This window comes from Phascolarctos cinereus, unplaced genomic scaffold, assembly GCF_003287225.1.
Source record: "Phascolarctos cinereus isolate Bilbo 61053 unplaced genomic scaffold, phaCin_HiC Scaffold_9;HRSCAF=440, whole genome shotgun sequence".
In the NCBI taxonomy this organism is placed as follows: Eukaryota; Metazoa; Chordata; class Mammalia; order Diprotodontia; family Phascolarctidae; genus Phascolarctos; species Phascolarctos cinereus.
The window spans coordinates 66912026-66936922 of NW_027556402.1; the positions used below are offsets into that span (position 1 = coordinate 66912026).

The 24897-nt window shown below is 38.4% G+C and overlaps 1 protein-coding gene across 1 annotated transcript in view; it reads right to left on the reverse strand.

Annotated features, from left to right (window-relative positions):
* The window catches only part of STOX2 (storkhead box 2), a 155992-nt gene that overhangs the window by 44116 nt on the left and 86979 nt on the right, over positions 1 to 24897 (reverse strand). The window contains 1 exon segment of the mRNA XM_021007603.2: positions 1031 to 1183. Coding sequence (XP_020863262.1) covers positions 1031 to 1183 — 153 coding nt within the window.

Genomic DNA, 24897 nt, shown 5'->3' on the forward strand with positions numbered 1-24897 from the left:
AGGAAAATCATTTTGGCAGGTGTGTGGAAGACGAGCTAGAGTGAAGAGAGATTTGAGGCCTGGAGATCAATTGAGAGGCAGGTAAGAGGTGATGTAACACAGTGGCTGCTGTTAAGAGGGCCAGTCAAAGGGACATATACAAGAGATATTGTAGCTATAGGAACAAAAAGGTTTGGCAGTCTATGTGGGATGAGTGAGAGAAGAGTTGAAGCTTGACCCCTGAAATGATAAACCTAAGCAGACTGGAAAATAATAAAGAAATTCATTAAATGACTTGGAATCTGAGAGACCTAACTTTTTTCAACGTCTTTGTAGAAACATAATAGTTATATGTAATTGGTTGGGCAAATACTATCCTCTTTACCCCTAAGCAAACTTAGAGCCTATGGTGTCTCTTAAGAAACTCATGCTTGGGGAGGGTGGTGGGGAGGAAGGGGGAGAAAAATTTTAAACTCAAAAGCATATGGAAGTGATTGTTGATAAATCAAAATTAATTAATTAATTAAAAAAAAGAAACTCATGAACAAAAAAAAACACAGGTGTAGTTGGAAAACAAATACTTCCTGGAATTTTTTATATATCTATTATTTTTTATTAATTCTCAAATAACTAAATCTCAAGTTACTAAAGTCCAAATTAGGTGATAAAGATAAATTGCTAGGCACATGTATTTATTTTAGGCATATCTTCTTATACAATTTAGAACCTTAGGAACTAAAAGTTATTCACTTATTTCCTGGTCAGGGCTCTTAAATCACTGTATTCAAGAATCTAACCAAGAAATTGGAATAATCCATTGGTTTGCATGAGCCATAATTGAATACCTTTGCTTAACCGCCATTTTAAAACAGTGGCTGTTTGGTTGAAGGAGGTAGTTTGGTTTGTTTTTTCTTTTTTTAAGTAAGACAGCTCCCTTAATTCTGTAGTTGCTTTAGATAAGGGTTTATTGCTGCTCTGTGTACACTCAGAAAGAATGACTCTGAAGTCCTAGGCAAACCACTGGATAAGGGCTACATGACACTTCTCTTACCTGGAAAACAAGTAGTCAGGTGTTCCATCAATGCTTCAGGTGTGACAGGTTTTCTTGCAGAGTTCATTGCTGAGATGGCCAAGCAAAGGATTTCCCCAAGTGGAATAAACTGAGATTGACTGATAGGAGACATGCTGATAGGAGAGACATCACCTGTAGAAAAGGAAAGACATTTTAAGCAAGCACTTCATTAAAGAAATGCAATTATATTATAATTTTCTCCTTCTCCCTCCTTCTCTCTCTCTCTCTCTCTCTCTCTCTCTCTCTCTCTCTCTCTCTCACACACACACACACACACACACACACACACACACACACACACACACACACATGCAATAAAGTATTCTAAGATTTAATCCAATAAACATTAACCAATTGTTTATACAGTATCCCAGGCACTATGCTAGGCAGTGGAGACATACAAATAAGAAACACACTCAAGATGATTACAAACCAGCAGAAGGGACAGAGCTATACAACCAAGATTATTACACAGTAGCACATTCCATTTAGGTTTTTAAAAAAAAGATGTTAAAACACAGTTAAGGCTCCTCTTGCCTTGCTAAATAAAGAGTTTATGACAAAGCAGATGGGCTAACTTAGGGATTCTCAACTTTTTTTTTGGGGGGGGGAGGTTCAACAATCCCTGTAGCAATCAGGCAAAGCCTATAGATCCCCTTCTCCAAATAATTTTTTTAAAGCATAAAATATGTAGAATGACAAAGGAAACCAATTCCAGTGAAATACAGTTATCAAAATATTTTTTAAAATAAGTTCACCCACACCAGGTTAAGAACTCCTGGGTTCTTAAGCCAACTCATCATGATACAACTTAACAATATAATTTGAGCAGTAACACAAACATATAAAATAATTCTGACACCATAGTGCAGATATGAAATGAAGATGAGATGATCTATGTAAATATAAGGATACTTCATTGTTGCCCTAAAATACATTTTGCTTTTGTCTAACAGAACTTCTTATCTTTTACCCTGACTCTCCCTCATTCCCAACTTTCTTGTTCCAGGCCAGCAGATTGCCATCCTTGCACGCTCTCTTGTACTCACCCCTCCTAACCAAGATGTTGCTAAAACCTGTTGTTCCTTTCTTCACGTGTCCTTCTTTGTAATGCTGATGTACATAGCATTACAATCTGAGGACTTCTTGTCTCTTTATAAAATATAGTATACACTTATCAAAAAAAAAAATCCAAAGGTATCTTTGCTAAATAAATAGGAAAAAAGATACATAACAAAAGAATCTCCCGAAAAGAAGGCCATCTCTAAAGTTAGGAACAATGCTCCTAAATTAGATGAATTACCATAGAATGCAAAGAACAAGGCTCTTGAGATGGGTAGCACATGTGTATATGATTAATACTGAAAATGACAGATAACAGTCAACATAACTCAACTTTGTCATGTTTAGTTCATTTCCCAACAAAGCTGTTTGAATTAACTAAGCATTCTATTTTAAAATGTGTTTATTCCAAAGCAATAAACTGGAGACTATAAATATTGGTACAACGCCATGGCACAAAAGTATTTATAGAAATTACTACATTGGGGATTAATTATGACCTATGATTAATAAAGAAAACATGTCAGTTAATCTAAAGCATGAATACATCTGTCAATATTGCACTCAGTATATGGAATGAATAATCATTTGAATAAGTAAACATATTTTCTTTCTCTCACAGATTTAAAAAGTGAAAAAGACCTTCCAGATCATTAATTTAGATCATCATAACCAGCAACCTAAAAAAAGTACTGAGACCATGGGTGGAGCTGTGACTTGGTGTAGGCATTATTCAAAATAATTTGGAACTATATACCAAAAGTTATTAAACTGTGCATATCCTCTGACCTAGCAATACCCTCACAAAGAGACCAAGGAAAGAGGAAAAGGGCCCAAAGATACAAAAAATATTTATAGAATCTCCTTTTGTCGTGTAAATAAATGGAAAGTAAGTGTGTCCATCTACTAGAGAACTGTTGAAATGGTATATGAATGTGATAGAACACAACTGGAGTATAAGAAATGATGAAGGGAATGGTTTCAGAGAAACCTAAGAAAATTTGTATGAACTGATGCAGAGTAAAGTAAGCAGAACCAGAAGAACAATTTATACGATAACAATATTGTAAAGACAAACAACTCTGAAATGATCAATAAATAACCAACCTTGATTCCAGAGGACTGTAACCTGAAAAAAAGTCATCACCATGTGACCAATCTGGTGGTTAGAGTCTCTGAATGGACCTACACTGTTCAACATCCTTTTTCCATTGTGACAGGACTTGTCAGAGCCAGGCTCTGATGGGGGGGGGGCGCTTTCTAGGATCCAGGGTCACCCTAACACCAGAATGAGGCAAGGTAGCAGAATTCTAGTGGAAGGTCTATCTCCTCATGTACTTCTAATTGAACTTGATTTTTATCAATCCCCCTGATGTATATGTTCACCAAATTCAACCATTTCTTATGAAATGTTATTGCTTTCTATTTGTAATATTCTAATAATATTGCTTTCTATCACTTTTCACTGTAAATGTACAGTATTTCAGGCACACTATAAACAGCTTTTGGGGTCCGTAGCTGAAGGATGTAACAATTATTCACAGCATTGTTTCTATTTCTTAAATGGATTACATATTCATGAAAACTGGGAGACACGTTTGTAAAATATACCAAGGGTCCAGTTGCAATACAAAGACCGCCCATCCTCCTTTCCTGTCTCCTCCTCCAACAAAGCTGCTGATAGAGTTACTAATTCACTAAAGTTTTATCTTAAATACCCTTGGGCTTAGGGGGAAAAATCACAAGCAGCCTGTGGTTACAGTTAAATGAACAACTTTGATAGAGAACATCAGAAAATATCTTGTGTTTGTAACTTAATTTAATATATTAACACCAATTATATGTATAAATACTGCTTGGCTCTTGAAACAGAAGGTTTACTATAATATTTTTGAGTGATCTGTTCCAAAATTCAAAGATTCCTTTCCTAGAACATTTACTTGAAGACTACAATACCCATACATAAGGGACATAGCATATGGCTCTCATTAACTCAGACTGCTGCTAGTTGCTAGCAGCTTCCCTTTGAAACCAAATTACTATACTTGACTTTCAAATGTATGTATTTGAAATTAAAAGAAATACTGGCATCCAAAAAGCAGCTTTTCCCCTCAAGTTACTGTGTGTTTTGTTTAAATGCCACAGTACTATAGGATTTTTACTTCATTGCTTCTTACAGTGGAAGAGAATTTGGCACCAAGAGAAATTCTGAAAGGAAACAGAAAACATTAAAAAAAACTTTATAACAAAAAAAATGCCCTAATGCTCTCTTCAAATACTTCATAGCCCTGTTAAGAAAGCTCAATTCCCACAGCTATTAATTGAAAGAACACTCCTGTTAAGAAGGGGGGAAAAAACAAACTCCAAATAGTCCTACTGAAGTTGGCCTTGCTAACAGCAGCTCTGGCACTCCTTACAACTCCTAACGAGGTACAGGGAAACTGGAAACACAACGTGGTAGGTGGAGCAAAAGACCTATGCAAAAGTGAGCTCAAATCAACTCAAGTCTTTTTGCTTAGAGAGTGTTTTTTTTCCTAACTGTCCACTCATCCCACAAGATAGATAATGCTCAGCCAAAAAAAAAAAAACCCAAAAACCAAAATCATCTAGTTGTCCACCTCAGCAGGTCCTGACTCACTGCTTTATTAAAGAATCCATCACTGCCCCTACACATAGAATGTACTCTCGCTAGGCAGATCAGCCAACATTGCTGTTTCAGGGTTTAGGCGCGGACTAAGTGATTGATGGCAAAAAATAGGGTGAAGGTAGGGCCAAGTGAGGAAGAAAGGTAGAAAGCAGACCGCCATGCATCAACACTGGCTGGGAATATGCCTACCTTCCCATCCCCTTTGATAGATTATAGCTATTAGATGCTTCATTGTCTTTCTTCTTCATTCAGAAATTCTGAAGCTATGCTAAGATATGCATCAGTGGGAGAGGTCTAATTTAACTCCCAGTATTACTACTGTAATTACAATAGGAAGTATTAGTTCACATCTCTAATACACCAGGCTGCCTTTCCTACTTGAGGGGGAGGGGAGAAAGGGAAGGGGGGAGGCAAGAACCACTAGATCGACTGTAAACTTCAGTGGTTCAAGACCTCCTCCAATTCAATCCGACTAGTGCCTGAGCACCAAGTCTTAGCTCATGGCATTGAGAGGACTGTGGTGTGGCCAAAAGAACATCAGATCTGCAATCTAAAGACCTGGGTTCTAGGCAGGACTTGGACATTTAATAAGTGGTGTGACCCAAAGGCAGGCCCTTAACCTCTCTTGGTTACAACTTCCTCACTTTAAAATGGGGATACAACTGCTTAGGCTACCTGTTTCACAGGGTAAAGATGAAGTGTGCATGAGATAATGTATGGAAAGTACTTTGGAACTGTTGAGTATTAGATAACAATTACCATTTACAGGGCACTGGAAGATTTGCAGAGTGCTTTACACATATTATCCCATTGGATTCTTAACAATCTTTTGGCTGCATTACTTTGGGACTCCTCTGACCTCTCTACCATGTCCCCAGGAAGCTCATCATTGGGAAAATCTCATCATCTTATAGGATCCAATCTGCCTTAGTCCTCATTTGCTCATCACTGACCTCTGTTCCTTGACTGAAAGGCAGAAAGAGCCATGAACTCTCAAACCTCCATTTAAGGAGAGGTCTCAGCACACACAGTTCTGCACTTGCCACCTGGCTCCCCTACCTTGGGAATTTCCTAACTTCTCCACCATTCTCCCCACCCGACATCAGGTACCATCTCTCTATTTCTATCAGCTTTCCTTTCAATGTGCTGTATTCCTCCATTAGATCATAAGCTTTTTGAGGTCAGGGACTCTTTTTTTTGTATTTGTCAATACATCACCCTCCTGATGTCTTTGGTCCTCTTTGAAAACAAAGGACAACAATCTGTACCCCCAGCACTTAGCACAATGCCTGGCAAAGAATAGGCACTTAAATGTTTATTGAGTATTGAGTTATTACAAGTACAGGAAAAAGGAACCAACTGACAGCCAGCCAGTTTGCTGTACTGAGGTGGTCTCAATGTCAAGAGGAAGGGTCTCTCAGCACAATGTCATTATTGTTGTTCAGGTGTTTCAGTTATATCTAATTCTTCATGACCCCATTTGGAGTTTTCTTGACAAAGATACTGGAGTGGTTTGCCATTTCCTTCTCCAGTTCATTTTACAGATGAGGAACTGAGGTAAACAAGGTTATGTGACTTGCCCAGGATCACACAGCTAGTAGGTGTCTGAAGCTGGATTTGAACACAGGAAGAGTCTTCCTGACTTCAGGTTTGGAACTCTATCCACTGCACCACCTAGTTGCCTTGGCACAATGAGCATGGTGAAATTAAGGAGGAACATAGACAAGTGTTGCATAGAGAGGGCAGGCATGGACGGACTGTGATTTGTATTACTGGAGGGAATATTCATATCTATGAGATCACAGTCATCGGAGTGTTCCAATATGTTGAGTATGACACCCTTTTATAAATGAGGGGAAATGTTATATACACATGACATTTGTTAGATGGCTGCAAAACTGCTTTGAATGTCTAATCAATCACAAAGTTGATTACTGATAGTCCAAACTTATTTAAGCAGGGTTTCTGCCCTAATGTTCAATGTATTAAATAAATCAATATATTGAGCTTTGATTAGGTAGGGAAGTGAGTTATTAAGGAGCATGGAGAATGCTGAGAAATAGCATAGATATAACATGCAAGGACTGTGCACTTGGTGAAAGGGATGGTAGAAGGGGGCAATAATAACAAAAGCTAGCATTTATACCACACTTTAATGCTTACCATATGCTTTACAGTCAATAATTTTTCCCCTTTTTCAACTTAATATTTTATTATTCCCCAATAACATGTAAAAACACTTTTTAACATTCTTTTTCCAAATTTTGAGCTCCAAATTCTCTCCTTCCTCCATCATTGAGAAGGCAAGCAATTAGTCAATGAAATTTTTTAAGCATCTACTTCATGCCAGGCATTGTGCTAAATGCTGGAGATACACAAAGAGACAAGAGGCAGTCCCCACCCTCAAGGACCTTACAGAACAAACAACTATGTATAAACAAGCTATATACAGGACACATAAGAAATTATTAAGAAAGGGAAGGCACTATAATTAAAAGGGGTTGAAGAGGCTTTCTACAGAAGATGGGATTTTAGTTGAGACTTAAAGGAAGACAGGGAAGGCAGTAGGTGGAGATGAGAAGAGAGAGTATTCTGGGCATAGGGAACAGAGAAAATGTCCAGAGCCAAGAGATGGGGTGCTTTGTGCTTGGAACCTCCAGGAGAGGTCAGTGTCACTGAATTGAAGAATATATAGCGGGGAATAAAGCATAAGAAGGTTTTTCTATCCTCAAAACATCTTAGAGAAGTAAATGCTGTTAGTATCTCCATTTTACAAATGGGGAGAATGAGGGAGACAGAGGTTAAGGGACTTGCCCAGGATCACACAGCTAGGAAGTGTCTGAGGCTGAATTTGAACTCAGGTCTTCCTGGCTTAAAGCTTAACATCAAAAAAGCTAATGTCTTGGCAACTGATCCCATCACTTCCTGGCAAACTGAGGGAGGAGAAATGGAAGCAATGTCAGATTTTACATTCTTGGACTCAAAGATCAATGCAGATGGCAACTACAGCCATGAAATTAAAAAACACTTGCTCCTTGGAAGGAAAATTATGGCAAATCTGGATAGCATACTAAACGGCAGAGACATTAATTACTTTGCCAGCAAAGATTCATATAGTCAGAGCTATGGTTTTTCCAATAACAGTGTATGGCTCTGAGAGCTGGTCTATAAAGAAAGCTGAACACGACAGAATCAATGCTTTCAAACTGTGGTGCTGGAGAAGATTTTTGAGAGTTCCTCGGACAGCAGGGACATCAAATCAATCAATATAAGACTATTCACTGGCAGGTCAAATACTGAAGCTGAAGCTTAAATACTTTGGCCACATAATGAGAAGATGGGACTCACTGAAAAGACCCTAATGTGGGGGAAATTTGAAGGCAAAAGGAGAAGGGGACAGCAGGATGAGATGAATAGATATTATCACTGAAGCAATGAATATGAGCTTGGACAGACTTTGGGAGACAGTGGAGGACAGAAGGGCCTGGCATCCTATGGTCCACGGGGTCACAAAGAGTCAGAAACAACTTGCTGCCTCTAGGCCTAATGCTCTATCCACTGAGCCACCTAGTTGACTCTGGAAGGAGAGCAGGCAGAAAGAGAATGGCAAAGAGAAACTTAGTCCATGTCACAATTCTGACTGGGGCCCTATATTCAGGAAAGGAGATAGAAACATTTTTTTCCCTCCATCCCTCTTTCCCCTCCTACCACATGTCCCTATTCCAAGGCTTCAGAACACAGGCTAGTTTTTAAACAGTATATAGTACAGTGTATTTATAGCATATAACACATAATTACATATAATAAAAAACATTGTGATATATATATATAACATAATATGTAATATAATGTGTATATATATATGTGTGTGTGTGTGTGTGTGTGTGGTGTATGTATGTATGTATGTTAAAAATAGGCTTTTGTAGCCTAACCTGGAAACTTAACTACCCTTTCTATGGAAGGGCAAATGCATTTGTTGTTCTAAACAACTGATCTACAAATACACTTTTAGAACAGTAATAATAATAACCACTAACATGTAAATAGGGGTCCTAAAGTTTACAAAATGTTTTTCCTCACAACAACCCTGTCAGGTAGGTACAATGGACATACTCTTATCCCAACATGAACTAATGAAAGGCTAAGAAAAGAAGAGAAATTCAGTGGCTTGCCCAACTTGGACCCAAACAGCCCAATCTGAGAAGCTCACTTTCTAAGTTACACATAAAGAAAAAAAATCTCCCGCCAACAGTTTAACATTTGCCAATACTGCTGCTCTATGTATTTGTATCTCAAAGTGGTTTCAATCACAGTGTCCAGAGTACCACATGATTCAGAGTGAAAGCAATGAAAAGCCAAAACGATTTTCATTCCATATGAAGTTGACAGGAGTGATCAATTAACCATTTATTAACCACTATTTTCTCTCTCTCTCTCTCTCTCCCTCCCTCCCTCCCAAAATAGCTTTTAAAGATAGATAAATTTATCTTTAAAGGTATCTATCAATCAGTCAACAGTTGCACCAACATAGATACCTCTATCCGTATCAGCCCACCTGTTGACTGGTTGACCTTTTAAAAGGCCTTGACTCTCAATTATAGATACTGGCTTACAGCTTGCTGAGTGCAAGATGCTGCACACTGTTACCATTTCTGCTGTTAGTTTCCAAAGTCAGGCGATTCTTTTTACTTTTCAATCTTCATACTATGTTGTAAGGCAGAGGTGGGTTAGAACTAGTGTGGCTTGAACAAGATTAAAATGTAATTGGGAAATTAAATTTAAAAAAAACCCAACAAAACATAATGTTAATATGTGGTTTTTCTAAGTCAGTATGCAGCCTGCAGGGAACCTTATATAGTTTTGCTATCATTCAGTTGTTTTTAGTCATGTCTGACTCTTCATGATCCCATTTGGGGTTTTCTTGGCAAAGATACTGGAGTGGTTTGCCATTATCTTTTCCAGCTCATTTTACAGATGGGGAAACTAAGGCAAACAGGGTGAAGTGATCTGCCCAGGGTCACACAACCAGTAAGTGTCTGGGGCCAGATTTGAACTCAGGAACATGAGTCTTCCTGACTGCAGGCCTGGTGCTCTAGGCACTTTGGCACCACCTAGCTGCCTTCTGTGTAGGTTCAGTGGCCCCCATTTCTATTTGAGTTTGATGTCATTGTTTATAGAGCCCAGTGCTAGGCACCAGGGGGAAAATACAAAGAAACAGACATGGCCCCAACGTCTGAAAAGCTAAACAATAGATGCTTTTGTCAAAGACCAAGAAATGCACACGATTCTTCGCCATATATGATATGCAGTCAGTAACTGCAACGAGAATTCAGTGGAGGATCAAAAGATCAGAGCTGGAAAAAGATGTCAGAAGCACTTAATTCAATCTTCTCATTTATGACAAAAACGAGGCTTAAAAAGGTTAAGTGATTTGCCTAAGGTCACACAGGACGCAGGCACCACTGGTGGGATTTGAACTTGCATCCTCTGACTTCAGACCCAGGACTTTCACTCAGGCTGGGGTCATCAGATAAAGGCTTTCTAGAGGAGATAGGATCTGAATAAGGTCTTAACAGAGGATGGAAAGGAGGAGATAGTATTTTGCTATTCATCTTATTTTCTAATTAAATATTTGTAATTCATGACAAAAACTTTCCTTTAAGCCAGCTTGACTTTAAATTTAATTTGTGCAGTTGGAGTTTGCCACAAATTTTTCCCAATACATTTTTATTTCTTTCATTAAATACTTCACAATTACATGTAAAAAAATTTAACATCTTTTTTTTTTACATTTTGAGTTCCAAATTCTTTCCTTTCCTCCCACCCCTGCCCCCTCCTTGAGAAGGCAAGCAATTCAATATAGACTGTATGTGTGAAGTCACAGAAAACATATTTCCATATTAGTCATGTTTTGCTATGCATTTTAATGTTATTTGCATGATGAATATTTGAAAGAAATAAAATATCTCTATCATTCAGTGAAAGTAGGGCATAACGAACTTGAGGGGGGGATTAAAGTTTTTTTTAAGCCCTTCAATTCTTGATATGAATTTGATATGATCAAAAAAGCAGGACCATCTAAATAAACAATATGGAATGCTAAAAATGTTTACCAGAATCGAATTAAGCTAGAGGCAACCTCAGAAGCCACCTTCTTTAAACCCCTTATTTTACAAAAGAAGAAACTGAGGTACACAAGGTAATAAATGTTAGGGGTGGGATTTGAACCCAGGTCCTTAGTCTTCAGAGCCAGACCAGTATTTTCCATCATACCATGCTCCCACCACAAGAGAGAGTCATACTGTTAGGACCACAGAGTTCTATCCTGTTTATGCGATGTGGCATGTGGTATAGAGGATTAAAAATTTGCCTCTTCATAATTAAAAGCCTTCAACTGAAAACTCCCCTGACGGAAGGGAAATGACGCCCATTAGTATGGATCCTAAAGCTAAACTGTGCTAAAACTATGGTTATTTCATCATTAATGTTTTTGAGGGAGGTGTTAACAAATTCCAGGCACTGGGAGTCTCTCTTAAGGAGAAAAAAAAAATCAGTCTTCCTTGGCTTTTGGTGACTTGGGGTTCTGCTACCAAGAAATTAAAGCATGTTACCTGTTGGGAGCTATTAATTAATTCTTTGGAAAACATCCAAATGATATTTCTGAAGCGCCCTCCAGCAGCCAATGTGGCTGATTGAATCCATAGTACTTCTGGATTATTTCCTCTTTTGCAGCTGGATGACTTCAGCTCTAATGTGACATTCAAGAATGAATCATGCTGTGGAGGTCACATCTGCTAGGATGCCTACATGAAACAAGACAATTGCCTAGGGCCAGGGAGGAGGGATGGAAGGACAGGTCCACTTTTTAATATACTGTGCACCATTCAAAGTGTTTTAAACATCTTTTACTATGCTATATATCATTCCCTCCCCTACCTAACCCTTCCCCGAAAAATGAGCAGAGAGAGAAAGAGACTGGGGGGAGAAGACAGACAGAGCACCCGAGCACAAGCACAAGGGACCTACTTGACCCTCTGGCCTAGCCCCATCTCCCAGGTAGCTTTGATGCTGAAGCCTGGTACAAGCTAAGGAACTGCACACAAGCAGAAAATAAAATTTAAAACAAGAAGATGCTTTTAAGTCATCGTGGTTGAAATTAGCAATTCAGTTTGGCTATTGGGGACACTTCGGAACACAAAGGCTTGATAATTCAATCAATCAATCAGCTAATATTTACTAAGCTCCTACTATGTGCCAGGCACTGTACTACACACTGGGTACACACAAAGGGGATGACGGTCCCTGCCCTCAAGTTGCTCACAATCTAATGGGGGGGAGATAATATGCAAATACATGCAAATCAAGTTATATACAGAATAAATAGGAAATAATTAACAGAGAATTAACACTAGAATTAAGAGGGGTTAGAGAAGGCTTTCAGTAATTCCAATTTTATTTTAGTAATTTATTTCAGTAATTTCAATTTTATTTTAGTTCCAGAACTCTCACTTATAATTCAAGGCATGAAATACTGGTTCAAGTTCAAAAGCAGAAGGGAAAAAAGCATGTGTGTATTTTATACACAGATACATATATATATATATATACATATATATATAATATATATGTGTGTGTGTGTGTTTATATGTTATATGTGTGTATGTGTATATGTATATATACACACACACACATACACACATTTAGAATAAACCAACACACAACCCTAAAAAGGCTTTGTAAATGGACTTTGCAGGTAACCTTTTCTGAAACAGAAACCAAAACAAACTGCCTCTGTCACATCTCTACTCTTTCTAGCTATCTGCAGGGCAAACAGGCATTGGGTTTTTTCTGTGCCTACCCTGGAATATCAAAGACACTCACAACAAGCCACCTTCCCACTGCAATGCTTCAGGATTCTGCAGTATCACTCCTCTTCTGCCTGGTTCTCTGCAAAGTGAAGTCATAGGAACTCATCAACCAACCTGACTTCTCACTACCCTGCCCAGAATCCTTTGTGAACCAGAATGAGTCATCGCTCTGAGAAAAGCGACAGGACAAAGTCTCTGGATGTCTGAGAGTGTTTCTTTGTCTTGCCAATAGAGGGTCCCTGCGTTAGGGAGAGCACCCTGCTGCTACTGGAGGTGGGAGGGGTACAAATAGGCTGTCTGATCCAGTGGGGGGAAAAACAGGTCCACTCCCATGCATTAAACCAAGTTAAAATTTTAATCCTCCAACAATAAACACAAGCATGCTTCAGGTACCCCACTCCCCAATAAAGCTGATCGTGATGTACTCACCAGTCTTAATTACATTTTCATACACATCTTCCCTTTCCCCTCTGCTTTATTTGTGATGAAAGATGCACCTATCTCCTGTTTATCAACAGGCCGTTCCATTGTGCACCAGATCAAAGTTTAGCTGCAGTGAGCTATTTGTCATAAATTCCAACAGCCGTAACAAGTCCTCGCAGGCTTGAGTCTCACCATCCCCATCACACCCCCGTTTCGGCTCAGAATACAGGAGAGCCGGCACCCAGCTGCTGACAAATGAGAGTCAGCAAAGCTTTGGTGTCTGACAAAGGCATCGCCATTTAAAGTGAGGTCATTATGTCAGGAACTTGTTCTTAATGTACAGGTTTTTCTCCTCAGTTTATATTTGAAAGAAAGAAAATATCTCTATCATTCAGTGAAAGTGGGGCATGAGGAACTTGGGGGGATTACATTTTTTAAGCTCTTCAATTCTTGCTATGAATTTGATATGATCAAAAAAGCATGAAAATGTCCAGGACCATCTAAATAAATAATATGGAACGCTACAAATGTTTATCTCAAATCGCATGGCAAAGTGGGCTTTCTCTTAATCTACATTTTATAGAGAAATTCCATTTTTATTCTGCATCAAAGATCAATAAGGCCAAAAATAATCAATTATATATTTGTGGAATGATTTCCTCCACACTCTATAGAAAGGAACAAGCATTTTTTAAGTACTTATTATGTGCCTGGCACCATGCTAAGTACTGGGGATACAAATAAAAACATGCTAGACAGCCTATGCCTTCAAAGACATCCTAATGGGGGAACCATTAACCTATCAAAAGAGACTAGAAGGGTGGGTACTCTTTCCAGAGGGGAGAGGGGGACAAGGGGTACTCATATTAGGAGATGGGAGCATGGTGGCAGGAGGGGGGAATGAAACATGACCAACCTGGGTCCATCCCTAAAATGGAGGCCCCCAAAAATCAATGGGAGGAGATGGCTTGCATGGTGAAGGGCCATTTTAAGGTGAGAAGGCCCTAGGCACCAAAGGCAGTTCCAGGATGAGCATTTGAGTCATGGTGGCAAAGTCGCAGAGGAATTAGTATCACATAATATATGAGCAGGCCCCATACTATACTACATAGCTGGTTTGTATACAGCAATATAAAGCTTGGTAACCTAGAGAATAAAAGAGTGTGTACACAATAGTTTGCTTTAGAAGGACTTCCCAAAATGTTCATCAATATTTCAGATATAAGGCCACTACAAATATAACTCAGGCATAGCATTTTTTTAAAAAGGGTGGGAATGAGGTAAGGGGAGAAAGTATTGGAAGTATCAACAATCACAGTAAAACAAAATGGATGTACGGACAAACGACAGAAAAGAAGGATGATGGTGATGAGACTCAATCTTCCCATCAGCCTTTTCTTGCTCTTCCTCCCCATCGAAAACAAAACCACCAAGAACAAGCCAGGGCTATACAGTACACAGGACATTCGTGTACAGCTTTCTGAACAGAACACAGCAATCTACAACTCAGGCTCTACAGTACAGTAAAACAGTAAAAAAAACAAACTGGAATGGAATCACAGAGGCAGAGAATCTTAAGGACCACAATGGCCCTCCCACCTAACATGGAACCCTTCTAAATCCCTCCTGGCCAAAGATTCCATCTAGCTTCTTCTTGACCATTTCCAGTGAAAGAGAGGGTGACCCCTCCTCTCACAAGGCCATCTATTCCATCCATGGACAGTTCTGATGGCTAGAAAGTTCTTCCATACACTGAGTCAAAAGCTCTCACCTGAAACTTGGGTGCACAGGTCCTACTTCTGAGTGATTGGAATTACCCGCCCCTCCCCCCAAAAAAAATTCCCTTTTCTACACGTGAACCCTTCAAAATATTTTAAAATGGCTTGGTCATACACACCTCAGCCCCTTCTCATATGATCTGATAGCATCATCATAACTAGGTTTCTCCTTCCTCGCTTCTCCAAACACTGTAAAGCTATTTGTTGGTGACTCTTTTAAAATGCAGAACTAGGAACTGGATGTGGTATGACCAATACAAAATAAAATAAGGCAGTCTCCTGCCTTGTTCTGGACACTAGAGCTAGGATTAATGCAGCCTAAAATTATCTTTTTTGGCAGATGTATCACACTGTTGACTCGTATTAAGCACAGGATATCAACTAAAACCCCCAAGATCTTTCTTTTTCCACATGAACTACACACTGTTAAGACCAGGTAACCCCCAGCTGAATGAGACAGACAGAAAGAGAGACAGAGAGAAACAGAGAGATTTGGAAAGATAAATGGAAAGATGGATGGAAAGACAGACAGATATAGATGATAGATTATACAAAGTTAGATGATAGATGGGACAGATGGAAGGCTAGATAGATATAGATAATAGATTAAACATAGTTCGATGATGGGATAGATGGAAGGATAGATAGATATAGATAATAGATTAAACATAGTTAGATGATGGGATAGATGGAAGGATAGATAGATATAGATAATAGATTATACATAGTTAGATGATAGATAGATGGGACAGATGGAAGGCTAGTTAAATAGATGTATAGATAGATATAGATAATAGATTATACATAGTAAGATGATAGACAGATAGATGAAATTGGACGTGGAGTCAGTTCAAATCCAGTCTTAGACACTTACTAGCTGGGTAACCCTGGGCAAGTCCCTTAACCCCTGTTTGCCTCAGTTTGCTCATCTATAAGATGGGAATAATAGTAGCACCTACTTCCCAGGTTTGTTTCTGGGCTTACAAGAGAAAATAATTGTTAATGGCTTAGCACAGTGCCTGGCAATAGTAAGAGCTATATAAATGTTAGCTATCAGTAGTAATATTAGATAAAGATGGAGAAAGAGAAGGATAGGGGGAGAAAGAGAAACAGGGAGAGACAGAGAGAGAGAGAGAGGTAGGTAGATGATGAGATGTAAATATATACACATATGGAAGTGTACATATACACATGTGTATATGTATATAGGTGTATATAAATTTATACAATTGATTTTTTAAAAAACCTAAACACAGTCATTTATATTTATCTTTATTAAATTTTACCTTCACTAATAGCCCTGTTAAGACCTTTTATAATTACAATTATTATTCAACATATCAGTTAACCTTCCCAGTTTTCTGCCATCTGGAAATTTGACAAATTATGCTTTTTAAAATGTCTTCTTTGAAATAACTGATAAAAAAAAAACCCTCTTCATTGGAGAGGTTCTAATACCCACAGAGCCATAGGAGCACTGAGCCACAGATTTAGAAAAGAAATTCTAATCTAATTTTGTGTCTAGGACTCTCCTTTTTGTAGTTTGATAAAACCTATGGACACTCATTTCTCGGTGGGGGGGGAAGACATATATATGTATATATTTGTATGTATATGTGTATATTTGTATATGTATGTATATATGTTACGTATATATACATACACATACGTGCATATACATATACATTTTTAAAATTTAATTTTATGAACCTGAGGTTAATAACCCCTGAGACCTGAGGCCCAAGAGACCTCTCACAGGCCAACAAGTCCAACACCTTCATTTCACAGATGAGGAAACTCAAGTCCAGGCAGATTAAGTGATTTGCCTAATAAAGTCGCACAAACAGTTCAGGTCAAAGTGGGATTTGAACCCAGGCTCTCTGACTCTATAGACAACCACTTGGGCAAGAAGGAGTCAGCAAGCTACTAGCTTCTGAACCTTTTTTTTCAAGCATGTTTCAGGCAAAATAAATGAGTCTGCACCTGCGTTCAGCACCATGCAAAGGCAGCATATAAAATGAAGAATGAATTGTCAGCCTTGGAGGAGAAGTGAGTTGAGGCTAAGAACTCTTCTTTTCTCTGCTTCATCTTGTCCTTTCCCTCAGGGCCAACGCCCCTCCCTCCCAAAATGACAATTAGCTTATCTGATAAACCAAAGGTACTAATAAGAGAATGGGAGAAGGCTATATTGGCCCCTTGGGGCTTTCCCTCTAGTTCCTAGGCCACACAAGCACAACAAACATAATGAGCCTTCTGAAAAGAATAACCAATAACTGGTTACCCAGGGGTTCTGAACCTGGAGCCCCTGGATAGGTTTTTTTTGGAGGGGGTGGAACATATGAACTTGGATGGGGAAAAGATTATATCTTTGTTTTCATTAACCTCTAACTAAGATTTAGCATTTCCTTCAATTATGAACCCTAGGAACAAGGATTATTCTGAGAAGGGCTCCATGAGAACCCTTTTTCTAACCTATTATAAAAACTCTTGAGTAAAGAAGACAATCATGAAAATGTATAAACCAGTACAGATAAAGTGGGTAGGTAATTTTCTCCAGCATTAACTGAAAAAGACTGAATGAATATGTTAAAAGTTACATTCCAAGAGCTATTTTGAAAATGGTTCCTTCATCTTATATAGTAGCTTACCTGTCTAGGTTGACAGTGATTTATAACTATTGACCCATTGATCTTATTTTATTATGGTTGTTTAATGAGTTATGAACCTCCTTAACCATACTGTCCAGCCCATGACGCTCCATTCTGTTCACAAAGACAGCACAGAATCATGCCTATCAAGCATGCCACATGCTTGTCTGAGATAGACATACTAACAACAAAAGTCTAAAATTAAAAAATGCAAAGACACACAGCCTAGCAAAAAATCCAAACGTAGGTTACCTTTGCCCTGGTTCTTTATTTACATGTCCCTTTGGGAAAGGTTAGATTCACACACCATCCTTTACAGATCATATTTTAGTCTTTTTAATACCATAGAATAACTTTGTGAAAAATAAGAACAACAAAAGCAACACTGGGGCAAAGAGATGTAAAATCGTAAGTGAAGGAAAATGGGTCATGATGATGTAATACCCACAAATAGCTCCCATTTCCCATGTTTCCATCTTACACAAGCCAACATTAAAAATAAACAACCCATAACTCAAGTTTATGATTTCCAATAAAGTCAGTGAGCTCAGTTACAACTTGGTGCCAATGGGGCCCAGGTCACAGGTTCAATCGTCACATAGCCTGGTTGGCTTCTTTATGCTTCATGGCCCCTAACAGTAACTCAACCCCAGGCAGCAAGCAGTCTTATAAAGACAGACCATGTGGACCACCTAAGAGTATGCAGATGCATTAGCAAAAAAACCAAAAAACAATAAAAACCCCTCCATCTCTTTACTGGGGAAAAACAAATACATGCTCTGCTGACTATCTATCAATAAGCTGAACTTTAAGATCGATTATATATTCGTTGCACCCTAGAAATAAAGAAGGGCTAAGGGAGAAATAGCAGGTAAGAGAGGTAGAGGAAGGTATTAGGGTCTTAAAGTTGTGGTACTGCTGGTAAAACAAAACAAAGCTTACAGTAAATTAACACACAGCTTCTGAGTACTTATGAAGTGCCATCACTGTGCTGGCAGGGATACCAAAAAGCATTTCATAGTGTGCATGAAGATACAGTAAGTGATTAGGAATCTTAAAGCAATGAGGGAAGAAAAGAGAAGAAAAGAAAGGAAAGGAAAAGAAAGGAAAAGGAAAGGAAAGGAAAGAAAGGAAAAGAAAGGAAAAGAAAAGAAAAGAAAAGAAAAGAAAAGAAAAGAAAAGGAAAGAAAAGAAAAGAAAAGAAAAGAAAAGAAAAGAAAAGAAAAGAAAAAAGAAAAGAAAAGAAAAGAAAAGAAAGAAAGAAAAGAAAAGAAGAAAAGAAAAAAGAAAAGAAAGGAAAAGAAAAGAAAAGAAAAAAAAGAAAAGACACGGTCTTTACCATCAAGAAGCTTACAACAGAGCTAAGGAGACATAGTATATCTCCCCCAAAAATTGCCTATTGATGTTTGATGTTTTTGTTTTACCAAACCTGTGATTTTATCTCTACCAATGAAGACAGACAGCTTCTCTACAAATCTTGGCTTAGACTATGGCAGAGGGTACTGAGAAGTTTATATGCCTAGGGTGATGCCACCATCTATATGACAGACAAAGGACTTAAAATGAGGTCTTCCTGACTCCCAGGTCAGGTCAGCTCTCTTCCCACCATGCCATAATGTATGGTGGAGTTTCATAAGAATCAAATAAGTGGTACTAGAAAAAAAATCCAAAAATAAAATTTTAAGTGCTTTCATAGTTTAGAAGAAGCTAATAATGAGCTGGTGGTGATCAGGGAAATTTTAATGGAGATAGACCTTTTGAAAGAAGGGAAAAAAAATTGGATAGGTAGAGGGGGATGAGGGAGGAGAGAAGATAATTCCAGATGGGAGATGGGAGATAGCTGAGCCAAAGGAGAACAGAAATGCATATGGCAGTGTGAACGAGACTGTAAATAGAGCAGTCTGGCTAGAAGGAATCAGTGTTACTGAGTATTTACATAAGAAGACTGAAAAGGTGGAGTTACCATTTTTTTTTTCCAGCTTTGTATTTCACTGTAACATTTTACTCTAACCAATAAGCTCCCTCTCCATGGAAGGACCACAAAACCTTAAAGCCTCTTCCTATTATCCTTACAGTACACTCTATAGAGCCTTGCGCCAACTTTCTCAAGAAAGGGATGGAAAAAATACGGGTAGTAACAGTCTGTTCTTCCCCTTCTATTCATGTGCCTTGTACTACTGTCTAGGCATCTGAGTTCACTAGCACTCTCACATCGCACAGTTGGCACTTCCAAGAAATTGGCCACCGGAAGGAACAGCAGGAGGGGAGAATGGGAGGATTTTGTTCATTTCTTTTGCCTCTGAATCCTCACTGCCTAGAACAGTACCTGGCACATAGAAGGTACTTAATAAATACTTGCTGGATTGTGTGGAACATAGTCTCTTTTTTTTCTAATTCCAAAGGCTGACATACTACAACTACCACTCAAACAGAGGTTTTATCACAAATTTTGAGCATGTAATTTTTTGCATACTGGACACAAGGTACAAGCCAAGAATCTATGCAAATAAATGGTAGCCCAGCTACAGCTGCAAATTCTACATTAGCAACAGAATCCAGAGTGGGATGTTAGTTCCAGATGAGATCACAGTGCGATGAAAAGGAATCTTCTGAACAGAAATCCCTGGACACCAGAACAGCACTTAACTATCCAGACTTTCTTAGATGCAAGAACTGATGAGAAGACCAGGCGTGACCAGAATTAAAAACACTACCAAAGTGGCTTCCAAAAGAGAAAGTCAAACCTTCTGAAGTCTTTCTAAGTCAAGAGGTTACTAGGTCAAGTACATCTCTGTTACGTTAGGAAAACAACTTCAGTTATAGTTGGATCAGACAGACTGGAATACAGACATAGACAGGAGTTCCAAACAGTTGAGCAACAAATATTCTTGGCGTTCTTGTCTATTGTGGAAATCACCAAACAGCTGGGGAGCATGTATTTGTTACGCATTTACATATTACTGTATATGAAGGCCATGCAATTGTTGTTCCTTATGATTAATAACTACCACATTTCTATAGCACTTTATAAAGTTTACAAAACATTTTCAGAGAATCAAAGGCAATGAGCTGGAAGGGAGGTCAAGGGTCATTTGATCCAATCCCCTCATTTATAGATGAAGAAACGGGCAACCCAGAGAGTTGAAATACCTTGCTCAAGGTCACACAGATAATAAGCATCAGAGGGATTTGAACCCAGGTTCTCTCACTCCAGAGACAATATTCTTTCCACCGTACCACCATCTTGCCTCATACGGCCATCCAACAGTCCTATGAGGTGGACAGAATAAGTATTATTATGTTCACTTTACAAAGAAGGAAACTGAGACTCACTAGTTAGGTGTCTAGATGAGGTTCATACTATTAAGTATCAGAGCCCAGATTCAAATTCAGGTCCTCCTGGCTCTAAATCTAGTGCACTTCCCCCAGTACTATGCTGGAATTCATAATGATGGGCTTAGTATATGATAACAAAATAGAATCATCTATGAATCCCCAGAGGATCTGTGATTTTGTCAGGGTAGGAAACTCTTGGTATGGGAACACCCTTCACCAAATCAGATCATAATCAGTTTCTGACTTTGTAAATAAATCCCAGAGTTGCTAGAGAAGAGACTTGACCAAGGCCACATAACTAGAAAGCATCAAAGGTGGTATTTGAACCCAAGTATTTCTGACTCCAAGCTCAGCACTCTATCCACTAAACATGGAAACATACTGCCCTGTAAAAGTATAAAAGACTGACTACTTTCTTAACAGTATTTGAGAAGAACTATACATGTATGTATATATGTATATATGTATGTGTGTGCGTATGTGTGTGTGTGTGTGTGTGTGTGTATATATATATAGATATAGATATAGATATAGATATAGATATAGATATATGTATATATGCATGAATACGAAGAGAAGTAAATTTTTCAGTTCTAGACCATTATATAAACTGTTTTTGTGTACCTGGTACTTCACTTTTTAAAAGCTGAGGCCCCTTAGTTTTTAGTAGATGATCCAGAGGGCAAATTTGACGATATTAGGGAAAAGCATCCAAAAGTTTTAAACTCTAAAATTAATTTTTGTATTTATCCTAATACTATACTATAAGAAACTAAGTTGTTGGGGGCAGGGAGATGGTAAAAAGATGAACGGAATGGAAGAACATCTATTAGGACATACTGAACAGTGGAGATACAACAGAAAAGCAGGACAGTCCCTGCTCTCGAACAGTCCACATTTTAATTGGGAGACACAATGCAGAAAATGGAGGGGCCCTCTGAAGGGAAGATGGCAAGACCCAGTGGTTCTCAAGGTACAACAGTGGTGCAGGTAGGAAAAGCCACAGTTTTAAGAACCATGATGGTTCCTAAAGATGAAGACGTTGGTTCCATTTTCAAATTTTACCCGTTTTTGTTTCATGAAACGTTTGGATAGCTGGGTGGCCTTAGACAAGTCTTTCCTACATCTGAACATGAAGCCTCTCTTCACGTGATCTCCAGGTTCAAATAAAATAAAATAAAATCCTGAAAGAATTACATATTCCCCCAATTATTGTGCAAAATTTTCATCAACATTACTTCCCCCGCCCCTAAGTACAAACTGCTGCAGTCTTCATAAATTACATATAGCCAAAAGGGTAAAAACTTAGTGCTAATTCCTTCCTTGACTGACATTCACACAGTATGATTGTGAAGAATTGACTTGGCTCCCTCTGTGCCCTGGCTTTATCATTTGTCATGTAGAAACAAAGTAGTGTCTTACGGTTTGTGTAAGGACAGTCTTACAATCAGAAGAGGTTCCACTTCAAACCACCTTATACTAATGAACCCAATGGGGTTCCATCTTTGATTTTCTTGCTATAGTCACAAAGATGACACAAATCTTCTTGTCCATTCTTAGTATTTCACCTTCCTCTCCATCCTATATACAATAAATCACTAGACATTATTGAATAACTGGTCTTGGAGCACTGACCCAAATGATGAAAACATCTTTCATTTTGTTGTTAAAGAGATTAACACATTCCCTACCTTCATCAGGTTTAAGGCATAAAAAGAAGAAATTAAGATATATGAAAAGCAAATCACATCATCTCAGAACTGGACAACACATATTGAGGTCATTCAGCCTAAATTCCAACTCCATACAAGTATTCCCTTCTCTACCAAATCTAATCGATTTGGCCTCTGCTTAAATATGTCACAGTTAAGGGGAAATCTTCATGACATTCATTACAAGGCAACTCATTTCCATTTCTGCATGGCTCTAAGTGCTAGAAGTAATTCCTTTATGTGCCACTGAATATGTCTCCATGATGGCCTTGGTTCTATCTTTGGAAGTTAAAATGAAGTCTAATATTTTTCTCATATAAAATTTTTTTTTACTTTTGAAAACAGTCATCATGCCCCCTATTTTCTACCCCACGCCTTCTTTTTCCAGGAAAGAAGACCCCAGGTTACTCAAGTGTTTTCATAGGCCTATTCATAGGCCTCTTCTGGAAACGCTCCAGTTTATCACATCTCTAGCAGAACAACCAAAATTAAGCACAGATGTGCCCTAACCAGTTGATTAGAAGTATTAGTTCCCATGTTTGGGTCATAAAAACATTTCTGGAGAAAGACATAAACATATTAGTATATTGCAAACTATGTAACATTAAATCAAGGACAATAGGATTTTCCATCAGAAATGTTAAACTCATTATCCCATCACTAAAGTCAAATGCCAGTACCATGATCATGTTCCCTATATACGTCTTCCCTTTGTTCAACCTTCTCATCATAGTGGGCAATGGCACTGTTTCATTCACAGAATATCAGAAAGTACACATCAGGGGTCACCAAAATTCTCAACTTGCACCTGAGCTAGAATTCCTTTGTAAAGTCTCCAAGTGGTCATCCAAACTTCACATAAACTCCAGTGTAGGGAAATCCACTACCCCCTGTGGTGGCCCATTCAACTTACAGATCTATTTTTTTTAACTTAAATCAAATTTCATTTTATCCAACGTAAATCTGTCCTCTCTCCTCAGCCCCATCACACCCCGGAGCATTGAGAAAGTAAGAAAAACAAAACTCTGGTTATAAACACATAGAGTCAAAGTAAATTTTAGCACTGGCCATGTACAAAAAAGAATATTTCTCAATCTGCACTGACTCTATCACCTATTAGGATATGATCATCCTCTAGAATGCTGATTGTTCACTAGGATATTGATATTTAACTGTTTTTTTAAAAAGTTTTCCCATATACCCAGCCCAAATTTGCCCTTTAGCAATTTTCATCTGTTCTGCATCCAGTTCTGCAGCCAAGGATAAGAGGTCCCTTTCTCATGAGAGCTCTGAAAATACTTCAGGACACCTATCATGTCCCCTTCCCACTTCAAGATTTCTTTTTTTATGCTTGGCATGCCCAAAATCTTCAACCAATCCTCAGAGGGCGGTGGCTGTCAGTATTCCACAAAACCCCGACCACCCTCTTCTTTGGATGCTTCAATTTGTCCACGTCCTTGCTAAACTAAAAGCGCCTAGAACCAAACTCAGTATGCCAGATGTGCTCTGATCAGAGTAAAGTCCATCAGAATGAAAGTTTCCCTTGTTTTGAATGTTATGATTTTACTACTAAGACAGCATAATATCACATCAATTTTTTAGATTGCAATGTTGCGTCATTGCCTCACACTGAACTTACAGCTCTCCCCAATCCCCAAATTTGGTACAGCAGAAAGAGTACAGTCTGGCTTCAAACCCTACAATCTGATAGCTACTACCTGAATGATCTTGAGCAAATACACACACACACACACACACACACACACATACACACACTCTCATACACATATATAAATAACACAGTTGTGTTCAACACAACCTCCCTAGGCATCATTTTCCCTTATTCATAGCATGGGATTGTGCTATTGGATAGCCCTCGAGGCCCTACTTTTAAGACTATAATTCTATGATTTTTCACATAATTTTCCTCCATATTCATATAGTTGATTGTTTGAACCTAAGTATGTATGGGCCTTTATTCCTAGGAAATTTCATCGCATTAGATTCAGCCTGTTGACATCTTTTTGCATCCAATTGTCATCCCATGAGTAAGCTATCTCTTCTGGTTTCATATAATTTTTAAAATTTGATATATACCATTGAGGCCTTCATCCACCTCACTGACAAAGAAGGAAAAACCCTGGGGCAATCCAGGAGAGACCTCCCTATTCATTAATTACTAAACATTTTCAGCCAATCATTCAACCAGTTCCAAATCAACGTAACTGTAATCTTGTCTATCTCCCCATCTTGTCCATGAGAATATCAAGGGAGATTGTCAAATGACTTACTGAAACCCCATCTATGTCATTCCATTGATTTGCCAGTTCAATAAACCACTTTTAAAAAAAGGACACAGTTTTAGTTTGACA